Source organism: Lytechinus pictus, chromosome 1, assembly GCF_037042905.1.
Source record: "Lytechinus pictus isolate F3 Inbred chromosome 1, Lp3.0, whole genome shotgun sequence".
Lineage (NCBI taxonomy): Eukaryota > Metazoa > Echinodermata > Echinoidea > Temnopleuroida > Toxopneustidae > Lytechinus > Lytechinus pictus.
In genome coordinates, this window is record NC_087245.1 from 4,256,930 (window position 1) to 4,282,691 (window position 25,762).

Genomic DNA, 25,762 nt, shown 5'->3' on the forward strand with positions numbered 1-25,762 from the left:
GACCCCGTGGTCGCGCATGGTATCCACTCGTCAATGGAAGTGGCCCCCCCCCCGGGGTAATAGTGTAGTAGTAGTATAGTAGTAGTAGTATTAGTAGTAGTAGTAGTAGTAGTAGTAGTAGTAGTATTAGTAGTAGTAATAGCAGCAGCAGCGGTGGTGGTGGTGGTGGTAGTATAGTAGTAGTAGTAGTAGTAGTAGTAGTAGTAGTAGTAGTAGTAGTAGTAGTAGCAGCAGCCATGGGCGGAAATCCCAGGGGGGACAGGGGGGACGTGTCCCCCCTACCAAAAATAGTAGGGGGGACACAATATCAAATGTCCCCCCTACTATTTTTGGTCTTTTATGATGGAGAAAAATGCATGATATGCATCATTCACATTCGAAATAATACGTGTATTTTGGACTAAATGACCTTACATTTTGGGCGAAAACCTTTGTTTTTTTTTTGCTTGTCAAATTTTCCAGAGTAAATAAAATAAGATGAGGGGAAAACTTGGAAAATAAAAAGAATCTTTCATGTCACTATATAAAATTTTCGCTCGCGCTTCGCGCTCGCATTGCCTGTTAGGTGATTTTTCAATATGGAGCTTAAATATCATGTTTGGAAGTCAATATACATTATACATATTTCACCTCGGAAATCAAACTTTCATTATTTTGTGTGATTTACAAACGGATTTAAAAAAAAGTGATCTGTAAAAGGTACATTATTATGGTCTGAATATTGACATTTTCTACTCGCACTGAGCGCTCGCAAAATTCGATTTATTCAGTACCTATTATTTTTGTGTATTCCATTTAGTTTGAAAATATCCCTTTTCAAGTCTGATTGTCAAAACGTAGCAGATAGTGCTACTCGTATTTTGATAGGCGATCTATGTATGTCTTAATATTGATTTTCATGACAGTTTATCAAAGATTTTGGCTCGCGATTTGCGCTCGCATTGATGGTTAAAATGTTTTAACTGATGCATTCTATTCCTAATTACAAAAGTGCTTGAAATGTCCAGTTTCCAGGCCATAATATCATCAGATTCTCGCCCGCATTATGCACTAATAAATAAGATATCAATTTAATGATTAAATTGTCCCTTTTGTTTCATCTTGCGCTTTATAAGAGGAAGAGGAAGATAGTCATCATTTTCATATGACTTGTCCTAAGGATGTCACGGTCCTATGTCAAAACTCAAATAATAATGAAAAATATCAGCTCTTTATTAAGTGTGATCCATATCCACCTCACAATTTTCCTACAAAGTGCTTGAAATATATAGCTGAAATTGACTCTTTTTTTCAGATCGGAATATCAAATAGTTTAAACTCGTGCTTCGCGCTCGCTGATAGATGTGTAAAATGCCGAGATTCTAGGTCTAAATCTGTAACACGCTCATGTTTATTCAGATATTCAATTTGTTCTCTATTTAAATCATTATCCAGTTTCAGATCACAATATCAAAAATTTTCTGCTTGCGCTTTGTGCTCGCATTATTAATGTAGAAAGATCCCCTATTACTCATCCTTTTCATGATTTACAAAACATAAGTAGAGTGTCCCGTTTTTAGGTCTAAATCTCGAATTTTTCTGCTCAAGCTTCGATTACATCAATTGTTTAGTTATATAGCTACCCTGTTCACGATTACTAAATTTGATTAAAATTTTCGATTGTTTTTGAAAAAATGTCAAAAATTTTTAGCTCGCGATTCGCGCTAGCATTGATTGTTGAAATATGTAACGTCTTCATGGCTAAGTGCAAGCAGTCCTTAACAAGTACCCTTTCGATCAATTCAAATTAAACGTATATGAACATTTTCTGGCTGCATTTTGCACTCGCTTTATTAATGTAAGGACCGGGTGTAAGAAAGACCCCAATTACTCATCCTTTTCATGATTTACAAAAAATGAACAGAGTGTCTCGTTCTTAGGTCTAAATCTCAAAACCTTCCGCTCGTGCTTCGCGTTCGCATCAATTGTTTAGTTAGATACCTATTATATGTTTAAGTTACAAAAAGTGCTTAGAATTTCCAGTCTTTAGGTAAAAATTTCAAAAAAATTCAGCTCGCGCTTCGCGCTCGCATTATTTGATTGTTGAAATATGTAACGTCTTCATGGCTAATTGCAAGCAGTCTTTAACAGGTACCTTTTCCATCAGTTATCCTCTGTTCGCACTTCGCGATCGTAGTAAATATTTAGTTGTATATACATCTTTTTCAGGATAACAAACATTGCCCAGAATGTTCAAATTTTAGAAAAAAAATACATAAATTTTCCAAAAAAAATTTGCTCGCGCTTCGCGCTCGCATTATATAAATAAGGACAACGATATCATATATTTATGTTGATTTATAAGGATAAAGCTAAAAAGTGACCATGAGGACTACTCCTTCAATGAAACAGACAAAAATTACCTTCGAGCTGCCGATCGGGGATTAACATATGACTGAAAATGTTTTCGCCCCCCCCCCCCTATTGGCGAAGACTGGATCAGCCCCTGTTGTCCCCCCTACCTTTCGGGACAGATTTCCGCCCATGGCAGCAGCAGTAGTAGTAGTAGTAGTAGTAGTAGTAGTAGTAGTAGTAGTAGTAGTAGTAGTAGTAGTAGTAGTAGAGTTTTGTTTCTCCTTTCTCTACTTTTTCTGTACAGTATAGTTAAAAAGTGTGTTAACCTCCAGAAAATAAGGATGTCACAAAGCAAGTTGGCGAATGAGGGAGTTGGGAGGCGAGGGGTAGAAATGGCGGGAGGAAAAAAGTCGCTGTGGAAGGGGTAAAGTATACATGTACATCAGTACATGTATATCTTTACCTCCGATGACAAATCATTGGTCGGATTTGGTGGATCATAATTATATAGTAAAATTTATTTAGTTCGATTATACCTTCTGGCAATACGAGAGATGTTCGAATTCAAAGGTTTAAAATAACCATAAAAATGAATAAAAGTGAGGTGCCTTGTGCCCGAGCGCACCTACAATTGTATAAAATCATTGTAAGAAAAGTCACATAGTGTACTTAATATTTCTACTTGTTTATCGTTATTATAAACATCAGTACACTCATTCTGATTTATCATTTCCGAAAATTTCATAATCGAAACCGATACACATTTTTTGTTGTTGCTGAATTCGTGAAGTTTCAAATATATCCAGATATAGTAACAAGCTTTATTCGGGATAACACACGAACGCGGAAGAGCTTTTCATATAATAGACCTAATGCTCAAAATCATATTTAATGGAGATCATATCGTATTCAGTCTGAGACTGATGATGAAAACCAATCAGAGAATAATATCTCTAATCATGAGTGTCTACCTCGGGGGGGGGGGGGGGTAGGGATGGGGATATAGGCCCTCCAAATATTTCAGGTGGGGGTGGTCCGTGTTATCATTCCAAATATAAATATAAGTTCGAACATCATTTTTTGATGAAACATTTGACAAGAATAATTATGATGATAAGCAGGGATTCAAAATGATCTTGAAATTCTTGATCATTATATGAAGGCAGTACTGCCTGTTGTATACTGGTATACGCTTGGTGACCAAGTTCTCTTTCCTCTCGGAGTTTTGAGATAATAATTGGCTTCCAGTTTATATTTTAGAAATGGATGTCGATCTGTGTTCACGGCCTTTTGGGGGGATGATCGAGTGTCACACACACATTTTGTTCTCTGTAAAGGAATTTTTTGGGCCGGGGGTGGGGCAGTGGCTTGGCGAGTCTAAAAAATTATGGGGCGCCAGACATGGCGTAAAGGAAAAATGCCGCGAGAGGGTGAAGAGAATGAGCCAATTAAAATGTTGACCTTTTTAATGCAAAAATCTAATATTGTGATAGATTTTGACATTTCACCCTTTTTCTTTTCTTTTCCTTTCTTATCTTTCTAAGTCGTGAAATTTTTTGTGGTCCGTGTCCCCAAAGCGAAAGCCCCACATCTATATGCCGGGGGTATTAATATAAGACTGAAGTTTTAAGTTCATGTTTGTTAGCTATATTTTTAAAGGAATATTTCTGTAAGGACTAGATCAATATTCAGGTCGCCGAAGCTCGAGCTGCCATATTATTTTTTCTAAAGATTTACCTGATACGAGCGGCCATATTGAAGACTCTTGGTTGTTCTAAATGTCCCTTTTATACTTTATTTCGAATTTCAATTCTCATTGCTTTCTTATGGTCTCCTCTTAGTTTACATTATAAACCGGGATAAATAATATAGGCCTTGTAACAAAATGAATAAGGGTGGTAAAGTAAACGCCCGGGGGGGCGGGGGCACTCGACCAAAAAAGTAGTAGGTGTGTGCCGCGGGCGAGACAAAAACGCGGGGGCCTTGGAGCGGGCTTATTGCAAAAAGGAGGGTCCTCGGAACGGGCTTCGGAACTACAAATGTTTGTGAAAACGGGGGTCCTTGGAACGGGTCGCCTGCGTTTGAGTGCGTATATCCCTATGGAACGTGCATGCAGCTAGCCCGGCGGCACGACTGCCGGGCGCGCTAGCGCGGAGGCGATGGTCGGACAGCGCTCTGCGGCCGCTTTTCACCAAAATTGCGACCGGAACGGCGTAACGGAAAATATGCGAAGCTTTGGAGCGGATATCTTTCTTCTTTTTTTCTCGCTAAGAAGAAAATGCTATGCTTTGGAGCGGCTTTCTTTGTTCTTTTTCTCAATAAGACAAAAATGCTATGCCTTAATGGAACGGAAATTTGAGTGTAAAAATGGGGGTCCCCTCCGCGACACATACCCACTATGCATTATATACTGAGTGCCCCCCCCCCCCCGGGGAGTAAACGGTTCACGTACCCCATATGCGCTTTGTTGCGGAGAGGAGTGATTAAATTTAAAAGATAAAGTCATATACAAATTTTTCCCCCTTTTCCAGTCTGTTTCTACCAATTTTTGTTTAAAGGAACATGGTTTTGTTCAATAACAATAAACATAATAATTCAGGAATTCCGTCAAAATATCTTGATTTGTAGCCTATAGCAACTGATTAAAGCATGATTAAAGTAACCGAGAATATTGCATTCAGCGCCGATATCCAGTTGGCCCCTCCCCCTCCCATTGTCTTCTGCTGTACCTTTGACCCCGCACCAATGCACAGCTGACATGTGTACTTGTTACTACGCAGAGAAATACTTCGGTCCCATGCGTTTCGATTCATGTAGAGTCAACTTGCAACTTTAAGAACGCTATTGAATTCAAGTAATGTTTTCGAAGTTTTAAAAGCTAGAAAATTGGAATTGAGCTTGCCTACACAGAGCACATTCCTGCCAGCCTTGTGTGAACAAACAACGCCATTATTTTACCCGGTGATATGGTGAGTTAAGACTTGTTTTATCGTCGGCCTATGTGAAATGAAGATTTTAACTTGAGTCGTGAGACCGAGTTTCTGAGTTGAACTTAGACAGCTGGCAGCCGTCTGTTTCGAGGAGTTTTTTAACTTTTTTTTTTTTAATTTCTCCTCGTACACAGACGGCTCGCTAGCGTGCAGCCACCATTAGGGGACTTGCAATGCAAAATCCCCCCATCGGGGCTCTTCAATTTTTGTCTTTACTGAATAAAAATTTTGAAAATTAACGCGACCAAAATGCAAATTAATATTCCCTCTTGGCATTAATTGCCAAAAAACAGAGAAAAATCAAGTTAAAAGGAACAAAAACAGTGACTTACCTCGGCTGTCGCGCAAATTCACTTCCCCGTTTTATCCGATCTTAAGTACATAAACATATGGCCATTGAGTCCCCTGTACAGATCGCGCTAGAACTTCGGTCTCTGTATTTGGTGAGTGAAGCCAACAGAGTTCAGCTGAACAACCAACATAACAGAGAGACCGAAGCTTTTGGTCTAAGTTGAACTAACCCAGGGTCAGACATTATTTCACCGGGTGATATGGTGAGTTAAGACTTGTTTTATCGTATGTGAAATGAAAATTTTAACTTGAGTCGTGAGACTGAGTTTCTGAGTTGAACTAACCCAGGGTCAGAGCCGGAGCCCAGGACTAAGCCACTCACACGTATTGCGAGGTTAGTATTAGTATACTAACCTCGCACCACGAACCGCGTTTGGCAGTGGATTTCTAACTAGTGGGTCGCGCGTGCTGGGATCTCAGTCTCGCTTCTTGGGTCCACAACACACGACTTCTATGGCTTGAATTTTCTGTGCGCGGCGGCATGTAATGAACCCTTGGGTGGGACTAAGCAGGACTCGTCCGTGTAATACGAGGCGGACATATGCTTTCCAAAATGGGGTAGAATGGCCATGGGGTCGCAATAACACTCCAAATAAAAGGGGGGAAAATAAATTATGCACTTACCTCGATTATATGGATTATGGATGAAGGTCTATCCTGAGACACAGAATCCTGACATCGAGGCACAAACTGGACCCTCAAAAAAGGAAAAGTTAGACCTGTCACGTTCGATTTCGATCGGCCATTTTGTTTTCAATTTTGACAGAGGGAGAACGAACGAGACAGAACTTTTCCTTTTTTTGGGGTCCAGTTTGTGCCTCGATGTCAGAATTCTGTGTCTCACGATAGACCTTCATCCATATAATTGATAGAGGTAAGTGCATAATTTATATTTTCCCCTTTTGAGTGCTATTGCGACCCCATTCTACCCCATTTGGAGAGCATATATCAATAAAATTTAACATCGAAATCTCATCACTTTTGTAATTTGTTATCAATCGTCAAAATTCACATGCAAACGCCACAGGTTAGGAGCTCCCGGGATAGCTAACGTGTACACATAGTACTAACATGGAAAATGGCAGAGATTATAAAAAGTATTTTGCAATGATGTGGGTGCAATATGGAAATCTTGAATTAAAGAAAATATCTTTGAAACAGTTGTCATTATTACCCCCCCAAAAAAATTAATTAAATGTACAAAGTTAAATAGATCTTACGTGAATTCTTTTAAGTAGTTTTTCTAAATTAAAAATAGAGATTGAAAAATGACAATTTTCTGGCAATTTTATTTTCCACACCTAAAGGGCATGTACACTAATAAAAAATATGCCCAAAATTCATATTTTTGAGCGATCTGGTGAATGAATACAAAAATGATCCCCATTCCCCAAGTTACTAATGAAAAGTAAATTGCAACTGTATGGAAATTAGTGATAGTGATATTTTAATGAACTTTTTAAGTGTGTGCTGTGTACTGCATTGCCATTGGCATACATTCCCCACAGGCAGGGTAGTTGCAGCATGCAGTGAACAAGAGGTCTAATCTAGCCATCTGGCTCCCATAATCTAGATCTAGAAAAAAAGTCAGTCTATTTGTCAGGGATATGCTCTGCAGAGTCTTTGTTTTGCTTCGCGTCATCCCCTAGCAGGAGGACTAAAAAATCAGAAAATGTTTAAAGGACAAATCCACCCCAACAAAAAGTTGATTTGAATAAAAAGAGAAAAATCGAACAAGCATAATACTGAAAATTTCATCAAAATCGAATGTAAAATAAGAAAGGTATGACACTTTAAAGTTTCGCTTAATTTCACAAAAGAGTTATATGCAGATCCTGGTCGGTATGCAAATGAGGAGACTGATGACGTCATTTACTCACTATTTCTTTTGTATTTATGAAATATTCTGATTTTATCCTCATTGTTAAGTGATACAACAATTAATTCCTCCCTGAACATGTGGAATTAGTATTGTTTAATACTATATGGTTCAGTCAAGTTGGTCCTTATTGTCAAATCTATAAAAAAATGAAATACTAGTATTGTATAATTCAAACAATAAAAAACAAAAGAAATAGTGAGTGATGGACATCATCGACTGACTCACCTAGTTGTGCATATCACTGTTTTGTGAAGAATAAGCGAAATTTAAAAATGTCATAACTTTCTTATTTTACATCCGATTTTGATGAAATTTTCAGCACTGTGTTGGTTTGATTTTTCTCTATTTATTTAAGTCAGCATTATCCTGGGGTGATATTGACCTTTAAAAATTCATACGAAACTGCAGATTTTTCAGTCTGATCTAGATCTATCAATAATTATCATGTCTGAGAATTTGAACGATGACTTCAAGATCGGAGCCCAAATAAAGCTGTTTCCGATCGCGATATTCGGAAAAACCATGGGCATGTTGTCGACCTTGAATTGTGATTGACAGACATTTGCGAACAATTTGAATACTTATAGGGAAATGGTCAACTGGTGCGAAACTGCATTAAAACTAAAAGCCATTAGCGCCAATCTTTTGATACATCCAATTTCGAAATCCAATCTGACTTTAATCTAATTAATCTAAAGATATAAAGGGATGTATATTAATGAATCTACCCAGCATTCCTCAAATTGGTAAGAATCCTACACAAGATGTCAAAAGACAAAATTAGAGTGATCATGAAATTGAAATGCATTTATGGATGTACATGGAGGATAATATTTAAAAACAAAATTTCATTATAATTTTTCAATTTTTGTTGTTTAGATTTGGTTTTAGGGGATGGAGTATTCTGCAATGAATTGAGCCCAATGCAATGGATACTTTTTTTTTCATTTATTACTTTGGAAATACAGGTATCAGGCACCAAGAGCTCATTTTCATCAAGGGGATGAAGCACTGCCCTAAGAGAATCATTTGCCATTAGAACAGAGACCATGGTGAAGAAGAGAAGTATTGCCTACTTCCTATGGTTAGTAGGTGGTTGGTTTGGACTTCATCATTTCTACCTTGGAAGGGACAGACATGCATTTGTTTGGTGGTGCACATTAGGTGGATTCTTTGGACTTGGATGGCTCCGAGATCTCTTCTGTATTGGGCGTTATGTTGATACAGCAAACGATGAACCATCTTATGTTGAATACTACACAGAGCTCTTAAGAAAGGGCAGGTATCCATCTTTCAGTATATCCAGATTTGCGGGTCAACTTTTTGTCAGCGCATTCTTTGGATTGCTTGCAACCTCTGCAGTACCTAACGATGTCGCAGATGTTTTCCCCATCCTGCGACCACTTCTTGCCCCATTTGCTGTAGCCCTAGGAGTGCATTTGGTTGGAAACATTGGCAGAGAGGAAGGGTCATTGAAAAATGCTCTTATTGGAGCATATATACCAGGTATTCTTCTGTATGCTGACCCCAATAATATAGTGTATCTATCAATATGCAGTGCTGTTTACTTCAGGAAAAGTGTTGCCTATAGGCGGACACCAGAAAGATGGAAAACAGAAGACATATGTGAAAGGATAGTTATCTTAGGATTAGCTGGTAAGTTGATAACCAAAGCCATTGGTAGATTTCACTCTTTCTGTAATTTTTATTCCAGATCAGAAGGTAAATCTGACAATGTGTGAATCTTTTGAATATATGCTATCAAGATGCATCCACTGTCAAATGTGAAATTGAAAATAAGGGGATCATTTTAAAACAGACTGATTTGATTACTGTGACCTGGAGATCCTTGAATTAAGCGTGTTATGTAAATCACTTTTCCATTGAGTTTAAGTTGTTTCATTTGTTGAAATGATTCATGTTGTTGACATAACTTTAACAATAAGAATACTTAGCAAATTAAATAAATATGTTGGAGTAAATGATATTTGTATTATAAATACCAATTATACAAGAATAACCCTTCGCTATCCTTGATTTACCATTTATAGGAGCTTTAGTGTGTACTGCTTGGGGCTGTGCTATATATTACAACATGTCTGTGACCACTGCCGAAGGAGAGACCATCTATGTAAAGGATGCCCTCACACATTTCTTTGAGTCACCTGCCTGGAAGGACTTCAAGGAAGTGATTGGACAAATCTGGAAGTTGATTCAGGAGCGAGGTTGGAAGGAGGCTTATAATGAGTTTGTTGAAGCCTTGGATCCGGAAGGAGAAGCTGCTGCTCATAAGGTAAGCTCCTTGGGCTTTTAAAATCAGAATTGATAATAATGTAGAGGTTTTTAAGTTTGAGTAAGAACATATTGCTTGCAGTATATCCTTACTACTAAATATATGATCAGGGTCTTCAAATCTAAATTTATAGGCATTTACAGTAGAGCTGGGGAGCGTGTTCATCAATATTTGTCAGATCTGACATCTTTCCTTGCTTTTGATTGGCTGAGAAGCACCATTACTATGACGATTGTCTGATAAAACAGGACTCGTCGGATAAAAAAAATAATTTTCATGAAATGCTCTTCTGATATAGAAATATGCACACTATGCTTACTGAGCTGAAAATAAGTACACATGTAATTACGCTACATTAACCTAATATTTTGAATGCGATTTCAATTGTTTAGTAAGTTACATGTACATACCACATTCATTTTCAGATATGTATTTCCTACTCATCTTCTAGATATATTTTTTATTTATTTTTAAGTACAGGAAATTTTGGTTCACAAATAATAAGTAAAAAAGGATAGTTCTTGATTTGAACAATAGTATGCATGCTGTGACTGTTGGTTGTATCATCATTTTCAAACAATCATAAAATAGATTACAGTGTCATCTCATAAATCCACATTTTGAAATAATCATCATATCCAAGTCCAGTGGTATAAAGCTAAATGTTTTGTGGTGGTTTCATTCATGTGAATTACGTGAAAAAAAGCCCAAAACTTGACAGATTGTTGATTTTTGCATTGTGACCTACATGTAATATGTAAAAACTGAATGAAAAAGCTATAAAATTGTGAAAGTATACTCACATGAATTTCCTGTCTTGAAGAAAAATTATGAAATACATGCATGTCATATTGATTGAAGATCAGCGTTAACGTCTTTAGTTTACTTTGAATTCTAATATTTTCAGACTTTAGAGTTAGAGGAAGGAGCAAGCCAAGAAGAAATCACTCAGCGATATCGTAAACTAGTGCGTAAATGGCATCCTGATAAACACAAAGGTGAGAAGAAGGAAGAAGCTTCTATTCGTTTTATGGAGATACAGGAAGCTTATGAGAGACTGTCAACCATCAACGCTCGCAGGGCTAGTCATAGGAAAGAACATAGCTTTGAAGACGAACCAAGAAGGTATTAAAGATTAACAGAGAAAGCATTCAAAATTAGTGAAAGGAAAACATCTGAAGGAAAGCTCAAAGGAATGCAATATTAAAAAAAAAAAAAATTCATTCTATCATTGAGCTTACCAAACAAATAAATAGCTGTGCCTTTAAAGAATGAATGAACCAATGGGGTTTGATGAATTCAAAATAGATCCACGAATTCAGGAATTTTGAACATGAAAAGAAAATCATGTATAATGATGATGACATAACTGGTATCATCATCATGTATAGATTTTTAATTTGATGTAATTTTCTAAATGTTGTAAATTATCAGTCTTGAAGGTTTTCTTCAAAACTTGTTATGCAATATGCCACTTTCGTATAAAATTGCTATGTTTCAATGTTTACAGTACGAGTAAGTATAATTATATATTTTATGTGTGATAGTACTGCTCATATTAATAATTCCATTGTGATGAAATATTGTATAAATAATTTGTGATCTTTAGTTATTATATTTCATTTTTTGAATTAATAAGTTTCTAGTGCTTTTATTACATGTATATTTTGCCAAGAAACATTCCAAAAAGTCAATGTATCAATGCATTGTCTATCAGAATATTCATAGTTATGCATAGGCAGGGAAAGGTTCTTTAAAAAAAAAGATTGCATTTTTACGAGGATAAGTCACTCTAATCAAGGTGATTGTTGGGTAAATAACTGAAAATGAAAACAAATAAATTCCTGTCTTGAATATTTTATAGATTACGAGTTAATCTTATATTAAGTTGCTGTGCTATCACCAAGCTCAGTTTATGAACTTTATGCTTACTACTTCCATCTTTTGGATGTCTGTCGTTTAATTGCATGATTTGACCCAGCCAAACATAAACTCTTTTATGGCGTCTGATCATTCTAGGTTTGTTCATGAAATTGGGAGCCATATTTATGATCCTCATATGAAGTTAGTGGCTCATTTCAGCCTTCCTTTAAAAGTTTCTTTTTAATTTAGATCAATAACATGTATGTTTCACTGCATGTGTGATACAACCACATTTTAGTTTCAGATGGATACACCCCCAACACCCCCCCCCCCCTGACTCTTCATGGGCAGATCAAGTACAGGCAGTATAAAACATGGTCTACTTGGTGTAAACTTGCTGAATGACACACTTGACAAATTATCACAGTGGGTTTTAACCAAAAAAAAGGTCATCTGATAACCCTGATTCATTTAGCTTGTTAGATGCTATCATTTATAGGCCACCCAAATGATGGAAATTGATTAGTTATTAAAAGAGCACATTAATTGTTCCAGCATTATTATTGATAAAAATTTAATTAAAGGGGCTACAGTATTTGATGGCAGAGAAGAAATCAAGGCTATGAGAGAACAAATAAACAACGTCTTGATTATAAAAAAAAAACCATGATTGTATGTATGATTTGCCAAAGACCTGTTACTTTATATTATGAATATGATTATAATGCATTTCTACCTCCTTGTAAAAAATAATAAGCTTTTAGATATTTAAACAAGAAGAAGAAACCAATCCTCCATGTTGTTACTGGTTTAGTACAGGAAAGTGCCCAATGTGATAGTATCATATTCAACCCCAGGGGGGGGGGGGCACTTCCATTGACGAGTGGATACCATGCGTGTCCATGGGGTTTCGGAAAGCACCCTAAACAAGTATTTGCAATGTTCTAAAATTACACCCTTGACAAGTATCTCCTTAATTTGACCCCCTAAACAAATACAGCAATATTTTAATTATGTCACGGACATGATCACATACGTAGGCTTTACCTCGGGTTTAGTAACGCCCCACCTCCCACACCTCGGTCAATGCAAATCGGACACTAAATACGTAGTGTTGGGGAAAAAAGTACATCCTTTACAAAGCATGTTAGTCTTTTTATACCCACTCACTTAGACCGTAAACACAGCTTTCCTTGCAAAATATATACCTTTGGTCAGTATTTTGGGATTTTGACACCCTTATTACGTAACGTGCCCAATCTTCAAAAAGAGATCCTTTTTACACATTTCTTTGAACACACATGATATCCACTTGTCAATGGAAGTGCCCCCCCCCCCCCCCATATTCAACATGTACATTTATTATGTAGAGGGTGTGTGTGTGTCCAGGGTATTATATTCAAAGTAGATATAGCAAGAAGGAAATCATAGCATGACAATCAGTTTATTAAGAAAAATTAGGGTGTCATACTGGAACATTTTAGCTAGTATATGCCATCATACATAGGCTATTACAAGCCATTTCCATTCGAGAATTTGTGAAACAAATTATTTTATTTATTTGATATACATAGTACTACTCTGATATTCAAGATTTTATTCTAATCCTATGCATAACAAAGGTGGAAAAATTTTCATGCCATTTGTATCACGTTTCTGTATTTCAGTACTTTTTCATAATGGGGGCTCATATTACCCCCAAAAAAGAGAAAGAAAATAATATGAAATGTTTTAATTCTGTGAAAAATGGGATTTTGGAATCAAGCTACATTAAAAAAAAAAGGAAATTAATTCTAATAATAGTCACTCTGAAGTAGTTTTTATAAGCAAACAAAACTGCATGTAAGTCTGCATAACTCTATATTTTCATTGTCCAAAAAAAAATGTCAGTAAAGGTCATTTGTGTTAGCTTTCATAGGAATGGATTATTACATGTATTTGCTGATCCCAGAATTTGTACATTTACCTGTAATAGAGACTTCTTTTGGGATAAGCAAACTTATTATACCAGCCATAAATTCTTTGGCCAAGTGTAGCTCAATCTCGGGCAACAATGTCAGGCCAGGGAAGGTGAGATGACTTTGCCATAAAGTTGGTTTCCAGTGGCATTACAATATGTCATGCCACTCGAAACTAACTTATGGTAAAGTGAAAGTCATCTCACTTTCCCTGGCCCGACATTGAGCTAAGCTTGGGTAATCTCTGCTGGTCACAAATCATCTTCTACTCTGGGTGATTTGCATCCGAATGGATTCAAATTCTCTTTAAAAAGTGTCACCCATATATGACTTAAAACAGGTCTGCAAATCAAACCATCCACTTTTTTTCTTCAGCCATTTAAACATGCAATTTTTTTATAAGTTTAGTTACGATTAGATCTTTAAAGAGTATATTAAAGTAAAGAATGATATGTATGAATCATATTATAGAACATGTAGTACGATTCATGTAATTTGTATTATTGCTTTCAAAACTTTATGATCATGTGTCTTGAACTTGATTAAAATTAATGGTGCCTTGCCTTCTACATACATGTATTTGTTCATTTCTTTGGGCCGTTCACAACATTAATTTTCAATAGCTACATGTATGAAGTGATTCCTTTGTTTGGAATGAGGGTAGGGCAGCTTTTCACGGAACAGATTAAGTTGACCAATAATATCCCTTCTACTTGCTTTAGATGTATTCCAAGAAGACTGTTTTTGTGAAATCATCCAATGATTTCATCCAGCCTTATACCTTGGTCACAATTGCTCTATGGCGGCTGTATGCCGAGTCGAAAACAGCCGTTTTAACACTCTTGAACCAGCTAAATATAGGTGGTTTGAATAAAAATGAATGAACTGTTTTCCACTCACCATAGAGCAAATATGACCGAGGTATTAGCATACCCTTAATACAGGCCTCACAATTTATGCCAATTCATTGTGTATACAATGGCATTTTTAATAGAGGGCAGAATACATGGATTGCCAGTAGCAGCCATCTTTAATTTTCATAGAGCTCTACATTAACTTAGTTGTTTACCTTGCTTTACTTTGAAATCTTATATTTTCACAAGGCTTCACCTTTCTTTTGTGAGGGTTTAAGATAGAAGACAGAGAGATATACATGTTAAAAGACAAATGCATGAAGAGGAAGATATGAAAGAGGGAGGGAGTAGTGGGAATAACGAGTATACAACAAGAGTGAGACAGAAAGGATGAGATGAGGAAGATGGAAGATTGTGAGAGGTTGGAAAAAAAAGCCAAAAGGGGAAGGAGTAAGTTAATTTGAGGTAGAATAACAAAACAAGTGGGCTGGGGGATTAAGGGGTTTTAGAATATCTAGATACACTCAACAGAATTTAATATTATTTTTAAGTTCCTTTATTGATATTTTGAACAAGCACTGAAGGTGAATGTACCATATTGTAAAACAGAATAAAAACCCTGTAACTGTACTATAAAACTAAGTCTTTTTCCCCCCTTTGCAATTTGTCAATTGAGTACCAGAGTAGTGACATCACATTTCAATGTTTTATGATAACATGTCTTGATGGAGCATGATGAGAAATATCCCAGCCCAAAGTTGATGGGATTTGGTTCATGGTACCAAAGACTAAACCTATTTACACTGATTTCAATGGAGATATTCATGTGTCCTTACCATTGGCCACAGGGAACCTATTCAATCATATTTGGTGTGAGGTTTCATAATGCGCTACCAAAATATGAATTTCACACTGCGCTACTAAAATATAATCGTAAAAAAGCATAAATGCATAAAAATAGATTAAAAAAAATTGATGACATCCCACTTTCATACTCTATTGTAAAGTTGGGTACCAGCTAATCCACAATATATTAACACCGGTATGTAACAAAACATGAGCCAAATAAATTAAGAAGTGGCACTTGATTGCACCAATATAATGTATAATTTAAGATGCCTATCATATTCATGAGCAAGCACTGATTAAAGTTATTTCAATTATGAATTGTACGGAAGAAAAAGTGCCATTGACTTGACGAGATGGGACGATATATTATCTTTCCAAGTTGACTTATGGACGTTCCACAGTTAAATGAAATCCATGCGCATGTACATAAATGTCACCAAAATTTGCATAGTGAATATGGTACCTATATTAAAAAAAAAATAATAATGTAGGTTCATGGCCTAATTTTTTTTCTATGGACTTTTCAAGTTCACAAATGTATACTGATGGGATCAAGATATTTTAGCCTCTGTTGTTAGGCCTCAAGGAATAGCAATGTTGAGTTAAAATCCTTATTCCACTGACAAGACCCATGCAAGTTTCATCAGACTTTTACTTTCATTCAGAAATATACATAATTTTATATTAAGTTGACACTCAACTTTTGATAAGCTGACAGGGCATGATGGTATATTTCGCCAAGTCGATTGCACCTTTAAGCTTCCGTAGAATGGCAGCAGATTGGAACACAAAGAAATTCACACTTTTATGATAAAGTTATATTAGTGTGAAACTTTTGTTGCTACTTCACTTACCATTCTACCTTTTTTTCTCAGATATTTATATCATTCTAGAAATTTGAATTTCATAATTGGCAATCAATCAATCAAATCAGGGAACTTTGAAGTCATGAATTAACAAGTTCCAATCATGTGAATACTTTCTGAAATATGATTGGTTCAGTTGGAACGAAAGATCAACCCTCCATTAATTTTCAATCATCAATAATTAATTTAGGTAATGGTACATAATGAGATACCTGTTGTTATTCAGACACACAAATGAATTCTGAGGAATAAATGTCCAGCTGAAATAGCTATCGGTATTATTCTATAATCAGTTGCAAGTCTATTGCCTTGACTATATCTTCATAATCCTAATCAGAGCTTAGTTCACGAAAACAAGATGAAACATTCAAGCATCCAGGTTTTAAGAAGCCATGTCAAGGTATGTCTGCTAAGACTCTGTAGATATTTCTTTAAGGGGTTGCTGTCCACTTATTGCACCATCCATTGCATGTTTCTTGTGAATTTTAATCCTTGGTAGAGTCCATGGGTCACATGTTGATGCTATAGAGTTCCGAGGGACGATAGGAACGTCTTCCCCATTCTCAGATTGGAAGATTGATGGAAGGCTAGGACCCAATTTATGACGGTCCTCCTATACCATGAAAAATTGACAATGATGAAAGGTTCATAGATACTTAGTATTTAACCATTTGGTCAACAGCCAAGATCATCTAACACTGCAACGGCTGTGCTTATAGGCAGAAACAGATCCAGCCGGATGAGACACAATGGCCCGAATTCACAAAGATGTTTTTAAAACCATCGGTTGAACCCATGGTTTATGCATATTTCCTTTTTAAATTACACTTATTTACCGCGTATATTTAAAAATGTCCAATGCTGATGCGCGCTTTTGTCACAGTGCACCAAATTGATGCATGTTGCCATGGTTAACCCTAAAAGGACGGGGGGGGGGGGGGGGGGGCATGATGCCCCCCCTTTTAGAGTTAAGTACGCTATTTTATTCGAGTCCACTGTTTGAAGAGTAGACTCATTAATTCATAACAGTGGACTCATGAATCAATTAATAAATTAATGAGACTACTCTTCATACAGTGGACTCATGAATAAAATAGCATACTTAACCATGGCAACAGGCGTCGATTTGGCGCAGTGTGACATCAGAATTGGACATATTTTAATATATGCAGTAAATGTAATTTATACAGGAAATCTGTATTTGTGAATTCGGGCCAATAGTTATGAGAGGCCAAGTATTGTTCAAAACAATATGGGACCTGAAATAGTATTTTTTCACCTGGCTAGATTTGCCACAGCTTATAGATCCAATTGCCATTTCAACATATCCTTACATAATTTGGGCTGAATTTAATTGCATCTAATGACAAAATTTGTATAATCTATCTGGAAATTAAAAAATATGTTAATTATTAAATGGTTGCTAGAACTTGTTGTAGAAGAAATGGTATTGAACCAAGTAAGGTATGATACTTACAGGAATGAGACAAGGCAGATATTACACCGAGCGGAATTAGCCCAAGAATCAATTCTCCAAAGTGTGTAATTGTGCAAAATCATGATTTTCTTAGGTATGTGCAAGTATGTCACATGAAATAATTAATTTTATAAAAATAGAAAAAATATTTACATTCAGTATCAGTAAAATAGAAATCTACATGTATATAGATGTGTGTCACAAACTTTTTTTTATGTAATACTTTAACTCCCAATTTTCATTGTGCTTTTAATTTGACCCCTCCTTTCTGTCTACATTCTCTCCAATTAGTCCCTAAAAATATAAAATGCAGAGGATATAAATGTATTCTTGTATTTACCTGATCACAAAGGCGACATGGTTTCTTTGGCTTCTCAGTTTCCTTTTCTGTTGGTTCGAAAGACACCATAGGCAAAGGTGTTTCCCATTGAAATAGATTCCCCTTCTTGTTAGGACGAGGTTCACTGAGCCTACAAAAATATAATTAAGTAAAAACAGACTTCATGTAAAAATATATTTACAAATATTTTGGCGATTTATTACTTTTTTCAATGTGTATAAATCAGAACTATTAAGGATAGAAATTTAAAAAATTAATTTTTCACAGAAATTGAATATACAACCAGAAGTCATCTCAGAAGTGGATTAAGCCCTGAAATATAACAAGGGGCATAGCAAAGTAAAGATCATTAAGAATAGTTTATGACCAAAAGATCTGACAAAAGCTAAACCCCAAAATGGCCAGGGTCCCCAAGACATTTTTGTGCCATATCTCTACAACTCATGAAGGGGTATGCAGGATATTTCATGACTTTCTTGCTAAGAATCTTGCTCATCTTTAGAGACTAAGATCATAACATCTAGGTTTGTGGCTCTGAAGTTATGCAATACATGTATACAGCAGTATCTCGGACTGGAAATTGCTTTTAAAAAAGCGATTGCATATACAACTTCAATATGATTTGTTTTTTTAGCCAATATTAAGAAATGTATGATTGATATTACTTTTCTTGATAAAAAGTAATACAATACTTGCTCTTAATAAAGTTTGTACCTTGAACATTAGCCTAATCTATGTATTAACAAATAGTAGTCAAATAGAAAGTTCATGCCTGTATTTTCAACCAACCACTGTCCTGAAATAAGAAAAGGTTCTATTGCCATGGAGTATTCCTCACCTTCTCTTGATGAAATCTATCTCCTGCAGAGCAAAAAGAGATGGATATAGCATTTGTGTTCTCAACCATATCTTCTTATCAGCATTATATTTCTTCCATTCCTCTTTCTTTCTCTCAGATGCCCCTAGAGACAAGTCATGTTTCCCGGTTCCCATGGTAACACAATGACCTTCCTGTCTTTGTTGGGCAGAGTATCGTGGAACCATGTTAGACCAGGTCATCTGCAGCGCGCCATATCCTGTGATGCCTCGCTTTCTAAAGTCGTGAAAATCAAAATGTTTTGGAAGGGCAAAAGCAAAACATATTGGATATATGTACGGTGTGAATTATATATTCTTCAAATTACTACATGTATCTTTAATAGAATCTCCTGTAATAATTGTGTTTAATTAACTAGAATATTCGGTCTTTGAATCTGGGAAGTGTTTCATTAAAGGACATTGTGGCATTTTTATCTGACAAAGCCCATGGTATTGAACATTTAACATAACAGTCGGACATCTGTGCTTCTCAGCGAATCAAAACCAAGATAAGGTGTCAGATCTGATAGATGTTGATGAAACATTCTCCCGGTTTTCAAACAGACTTAATCAATTTTCTAAAATGGTATTCTATATTCTCATCCAGAATCATCAAAAGATCAAAACAGAACTGACTCTACATAACTTCTTTGAAAAACAAATAATAATGTACAATCACAACATTACTCACCCCAAGGATGGACCCTCAAGGATGTCTCCTCGTCCTCCAATGCCTTGGCCTTTGCCCTTTGACCCCACTGTGATGTCATGTAGTACCCTTTGGTTACTAATGCCTGGAGTAAGAGGGATTCCTGATGGAACATACTTGATCTTTGTTGGTTTCTTAGGTCTTTTCTCATAAACTCTACTATTGCCCCTTTGGAGCTCTTGAAGTAATTCATGGTGCCTTCGCTTGTCTTCGATCATCGGAAGGTGAAAGAAGTCACGCCAATTTTCTTTCGGCTGAAGGTAAGAGGAAACAGAGCACTAATATGTGAGCAAATACATACTGACTTTAGTTTAACATTGACACAGATGAGGATGATGATGCAGTTACCATGTTTTATTATGCAATGATGTATACAAAATTTGAAAGAAAAAAGTCTAACAAGCCAAGGGCCTTCTTGCTACTTCAACATGAGCCATGATCGTGTTCTTCTAAATAAACAACTTGAGTAATAGGTATCATCACACTGAGAAGACTGATAATCTGATAGAATAATGTAACAAAATGAAAACTCTTCTATACTTCAAAATTTGAAAATCACACTAATCAATAACTTGAGACCTACCACAATCTGTGAGTCTCTGTCATCTTTGTGTGCACTGAGGAGTTCATGTCTTTTAACATTAGCCATGGTGAGGTTTGACTTTGGTCTGCTACTCTCATCTTGTCTTGATTGAATCCCACTGCTGCCACCAGTTTTTGAACCAATTACATATTCACTGAATGTATCACTAGTACCTGTCCCTGTACCAGTCAACAAGCTTTCTCCAAGACCAGAGTCTCCTGTGGGTTCCACAGGGGTGTTGAACCTGGGTCGAAATGGCGCACCCCAACCCTTAGCGATCATCTCATCATCCTCCAATCGCCTCCTGTCCCTATAAAAATGAATCCCTTTCCCAAAGCTCCTTTTCTCAATTTTTTTCTTGCTGTTTTCTCTTGAAATTGGCTGAATAACTGGCTTTCTGAGAGATTGTTCTGGAGTGGTGGCCTCCTCTTCTTCTTCCTCTATTGGAAGATGCACCATTTGTCGGAGGCTAGTTTGAAAAGAGGTTTGTTCTGTTTCAGATACCACAGATTGATACGACGCCTCCTCTTGTACCACTACAGATATTTGTGAATCATGGCTGGATCTTTCTGCCACAATGCTTGTGGTTGTTTCAGTCCTCTGAACAGAAGATTGAGACTTCAGTATTGCTTTGATATCTCGTCTTGCTCCCTGGTACACTTTCCCACCCACATTCTCTGGTTTTACATTCTCTGGTTTAGAGTAATACTTGTAGTACTGCGCATCATAAGGTAGTAGATGCTTTAGCTTTCGCCGTTTCTTCTTCATGGCTTCTTCATACTCCTCCATATGTTTCCTCATCTTTTCTTTAGCTTTTTTCTCCATGATTGCTTTTTCCCTCTCAGCAGTCATCTCTTTAGCTTTCATCATGGCTTGGTGTTTGTTCAGTTTCACAGGTCTTGATAGATGCTCTTCTTCAGGATGTCTTGCAAAGCTCTCCATCTCCACAAGCTTCTCCTCCCATTCATCTTCCATACTTTCATCTTTTTCTTCATCTTTCTCTTCATCCTCCTCCTCATCTCCTTCTTCACTTCCATAACCACTCAAAGCTTCATCACTTAATTCTTCTTCTTCTGCCAGGGCTATTTTCTCCCCAGTTGCTGTGGGCCTATGCACTCTGTGTGTGAGTGACATTCTGCGCTTTTTCTTGTGGATAGGTGCATGAATCTTTAAACCTTTGGGCTGGGATAAAAAGAAAGACAAACAAATAAGATCACACAATACATAGAATTATATATAGAACTATATAGATAATCTTACTCAACAATCTAAACTTAAAAAAAAAAATAAGAGGGGAAAAATCCTATTCAGATATAAACATTTTCAAAACACAAAATAGTTGTGGGATTATACAACTTTTTAACATGGTCTCTGAATCAACAAATCATTCATGACAATGGATTCTTTAAATCTCTTTTTAATCAGCTTGTATTTTTCAAATTGCCAACAGTATTATTTTACTTACATTCCTGCCAAAAAGAAAAAAAATAAATGTAGCTTATGCATCTTAAATACATAGAGATTGAAAAACAATATATTTTTAAATCAAAAATTACTTTTATTTTTTGACATTCCAATACATTGCCACAATCTCAGAATTTCAGCAATTTTTCCCTGAGAAGTGAATCCATCCTGATGACAAGTTGAATTCAATAAACACGATTATAAAATAGGTGTATTATTTCAAGCATCGCGATTGGCCAATACACGTCACATGACATCCAACTTATTTGGTGCACTGCACGGCAGTGCAAAAGGTGCGCAACGAAAATTGACATTGCACGCTCAAGCAAACCAGTGCGGTAGAAGTCCAACAAAACTGTACTGTAACTTTTCAAGAATTTGTTTCTGTGTTGCTATTTTATAAAACAAATAATGCACTTGCTATGTCGTGCGTAAAAGTAAAAGCAGAGAAAGCTCGGTTTCTTCAGATGGTGCACACTGGGCACTCGCCGCCAGCGGCTCGTGCACAGTGCGGCACCCATCTAAAGAAACCTCGCGTGCTCTGCATTTCCACTAATGCACTCGGCTGCATGCATTATTTGTATACAATTGAGAGAAACATATTTAATGAAGTAAGGTGAAATTCCCCTTTAAATGCTTCTAAACATTAACAAAAACTAGTGCTATAAATGGCTTTGACTTGAAAGACTAGCAAAAGAAATTAAATCAAAGGAAGGGGGAGGATCATACAACAATTTCATTTTTTTTAATTCTATATAACAGGAGTGAACTGCTAGTTTTAAGAGTTGTTTAGAACAGAAAAAGGGACTAATCAATATCAAGAGTTTTTGCATGAAATGTTAAAATTGTTTGAATTAAATATAATACACCCTGCTAAACCTTGTTTACAATTTTTCCCCCTAATCCCTCTGGAATTTTCATGAAAAATTGGCATTAAATCTATGGTTGTAGTGTACATTACTTCTCCCCTATCATGAGTCAAATATACAAAAAAGTCATTATTGACTTTGATGATTTGTTTTAAATTATGAACAGCCCAAAGTTGAGTTTACTTTGAAGGGTTTACCTTGTACTGATAAAGATCTTTGTTGCCTAGGTAAGTCCGTAGCCAATCCTTCACTCTCTCTGGACTATAAGATGAAGGAAGGTGAGATTGTGAGGATTGACTGCGTTCTAGGAAATGAGTCGCAGCACTATGTAGTTGGGTCTCTCCTTGTCTGGCCTCGCGTCGGAATCGCCTGGCAAGGTCATCCAATGGATCCTGTGATACAAACAATTATTACATCATTTTTCATTCCACTTCCACAATCATTCATCCTACAGAGAATTCAGAACAACACAATACAACTAGTTAATGAATAAAAACAAAGAATATGTACACAATTGTGTTTATGGTCTGAATGAATACAACATGAAAAGTGAAGGAATTTGGAACCAGCGAAAGGCAATCTTCCCAAGTGAGGTATTCACAAGACATAACAGAGAAGGATGCAATCGAGTATAGGGGGAGAAAGAATTTACCTTTAAAAAAGGAATGAAGTAAACAAAATTATGCAGATACCAGGTAAAACTAATGGTGAACAAGAGATAAACATGAAAGTGATTTAACAGAAGAAATCCAACCAAAAAAGATGGGTAGTAGAAAAGGAAGAATATGGTGGCATTTTTAAAAACGCAGTACTGATCACAAAAGGAGAGATGAAAGCTGAAATATATTTCAAAATTGATCTCAACATTTGAAGTTACATACCGTTGTTTGCGTTTGCATGATACCTATATTGGCCAGATAATCCTCCATTGCATTCTTACTTGAGATACCAGCTAGATTAGCCAGAGCCTCTGCTGCTTCTTTCTGTATGGAACTCTGAGTGTAAGCAATCAAAATAAGTCAGGTAAATTAAAAACTCTGAAATTTGAAGCATTGCATCAACTGATAATTTCAAGCTGATAATAGCGATCAAAATATTGATAGCAAACAAATGATACTGTCCCCTATATAAGAAATAATATTTCACTCTCCACTACAGGGCTTAAAATTTAGCAATGATTCAATTTTTTCATCTTTTTTTTTCTATATGAAAAAAATTACCTAAATTAATTTTAGACTTGCCCCCCCCAAAAAAAAGCTTTCACACCCCGAACCTAAACAGAATTCATCATTAACATTCAAACTTCAATATTATCAAATACTTCTAAAAGTATAAAGGTGATCTCTGACCTCATTATCAGCCATAGCATTGAGGATACCCAGTATAACTGCTGGTCTGTTATCTCCAAGGCCCTTCAGAGTATGGATGGCACTTAAACGTCTTTCATTGCTGGAGCTTTTCAGGTCTCGTACATATCTCCTCACAAGAAAATCCAACATTGGTCCTCCAAAGTTCACAAGACTAGATGCAGCATGGAATTTAAGTCATAAAAAATCCAGTTGAAATCAATCCAAAAGTAAAACATGGCTTTGTGAACACTTGGTGAAGAGTTACCAGGTCAGTTCACCAGTTTATTTCCAATTCGTCTAATGCCAATTCGTCCAATTGCCAACCCGTCTATTATCATTTGGTCTACCATCAGTTCGTCTACTCACCACATGGTCTTCTTTCATTTAGTCTAATGCCATTCCGTCTAATAACCAGTTGGTCCAATAGCCATTTAGTCTATATACCATTTTGTCTAATGGGACTACGTGTTAAATTGTGCAAAATGAATGAAAATTAAATGGATATTAGACCAACTGGTTCTGAGACGAAATGGTCATAGATGAAATGGTGATTAGACTAAATGGTTGTTAGACGAAATGTTGATGGATGGAATGGCATTAGACTAAATGAAGGTAGACCATGTGGTGAGTGGACGTATTGGCAATTTACCAGCTCACCTAGCCCACCATCATTTATCCTAACTCATCTATCAAGCTCATTATTCTTCATGAAGTTCACCTTCAATTGTAATTCTGCAGTTCACACCATTTATTTTGTGTCTTGTACCTAAAGAAAGATTATGATTTATAATCATCGCCAAAAAAAAAATTGAAATAGACTGCTCTAATTTACATGTATATTAGTTTTCACAGAAAAAGAGTCCTACTGCATTATCATCATACATGTAAATCCAGTCATATCATGTACATGTATGTTGTGGGATGGTACTGTAATACCATAACCTGAACACAATGACTATTTTGTATTCCTTTGGTAATGCTAAAAAGATATACCATTAATGATTCCCACCAGATTAAAAACAATTATTCTACCCACAGAATGATCATATGCAGGAAGCACTTTTTTTGTATCCCTTGGGTCGTCATTATCGTTGAGTTTCACTGTAGTTTGATTATTCTGAATCTAAACCAACTACGTAAACTTTATGAGGCATACTTAAGCTTACCCATTCAACTCAAGAAGTAAATCACATATAGACTTGTAGCGGTCACTAGATGATTCTTCCAACAGGGATACTAAATAAACGCAAAAAGAACAGTGAAAACAATCAAAACTCATTAAAAGCAGAATGAACTAAAACTGATCAAAAGCCAGGCTAATAGCTATTAATTCAGAATTCCAGGTTGATGGCAATATCAAATTGCTTACTATTGTTGTTATCATAAATGAATATAACCACTCCATTTCTCTCCATATCATTCATGCAGACAATCAAACTGAACTAAGATGAGTTTTATCTCAGAGGAACTAAACAATATATATATCACATTAATAATTACCAATATCAAAACTGCACAAAGAAAAGCCATACTGAAAGGAATATTTCATGAATGGTCATTATTTTCCTTACACAATGATGAAAACGATGCCAGAGTTAAGCAGAAAAAAAATCTAACTTTAGACCTCATTACTAAAACTGCTGTGCTATCTGCTATCTACCAATCCAGTTCTCCCAAACTATTATCTTTCTATGACAACATCTGATCAAAAGGTAAAACTGATAGTATAGACCTATCACCTACATATATTCTTAACATCTTAATATACTCAAAGGCATATATACCACGTACCATATAGGTAGAAACTGTGCCTTATCTTAATCTTTTTGTTAAGACATTTAAAAAACAGTGTAATGTTATTATCACTTGAAGA

The 25,762-nt window shown here is 36.1% G+C and overlaps 2 protein-coding genes across 2 annotated transcripts in view; one reads left to right on the top strand and one right to left on the bottom strand.

Annotated features, from left to right (window-relative positions):
• Nucleotides 1–5,046: 5,046 nt before the first annotated feature.
• Nucleotides 5,047–14,240, top strand: LOC129256036 (dnaJ homolog subfamily C member 22-like). The gene is made up of 4 exons (XM_054894349.2): nt 5,047–5,303; nt 8,526–9,213; nt 9,609–9,850; nt 10,758–14,240. The coding sequence occupies exons 2-4, from the start codon at nt 8,607–8,609 to the stop codon at nt 10,980–10,982; spliced, it is 1,074 nt and encodes a 357-aa protein (XP_054750324.2). The 5' UTR covers nt 5,047–5,303; nt 8,526–8,606; the 3' UTR covers nt 10,983–14,240.
• A 450-nt stretch (nt 14,241–14,690) lies between these two features.
• LOC129256047 (uncharacterized) overlaps nt 14,691–25,762 on the bottom strand; it is a 38,811-nt gene continuing 27,739 nt past the window's right edge. Inside the window, exons 29-37 of the mRNA XM_054894360.2 lie at nt 25,056–25,125; nt 23,890–24,061; nt 23,422–23,535; nt 22,738–22,932; nt 20,208–21,389; nt 19,607–19,878; nt 18,896–19,150; nt 18,058–18,187; nt 14,691–16,853 (exon numbers count right to left, since the gene is read on the bottom strand). Coding sequence (XP_054750335.2) covers nt 16,650–16,853; nt 18,058–18,187; nt 18,896–19,150; nt 19,607–19,878; nt 20,208–21,389; nt 22,738–22,932; nt 23,422–23,535; nt 23,890–24,061; nt 25,056–25,125 — 2,594 coding nt within the window. The 3' untranslated portion in view covers nt 14,691–16,649. The remainder of the gene's footprint in view (nt 16,854–18,057; nt 18,188–18,895; nt 19,151–19,606; nt 19,879–20,207; nt 21,390–22,737; nt 22,933–23,421; nt 23,536–23,889; nt 24,062–25,055; nt 25,126–25,762) is intronic.

Bases quoted from the DNA above. Each gene is read 5' to 3' on its own strand.
- LOC129256036 (XM_054894349.2), top strand. From the start codon at position 8,607: ATGGTGAAGAAGAGAAGTATTGCCTACTTCCTATGGTTAGTAGGTGGT. The intron at 9,214-9,608 runs GTAAGTTGATAA...TACCATTTATAG, and splicing joins AGTTATCTTAGGATTAGCTG to GAGCTTTAGTGTGTACTGCT. The intron at 9,851-10,757 runs GTAAGCTCCTTG...TAATATTTTCAG, and splicing joins GAGAAGCTGCTGCTCATAAG to ACTTTAGAGTTAGAGGAAGG.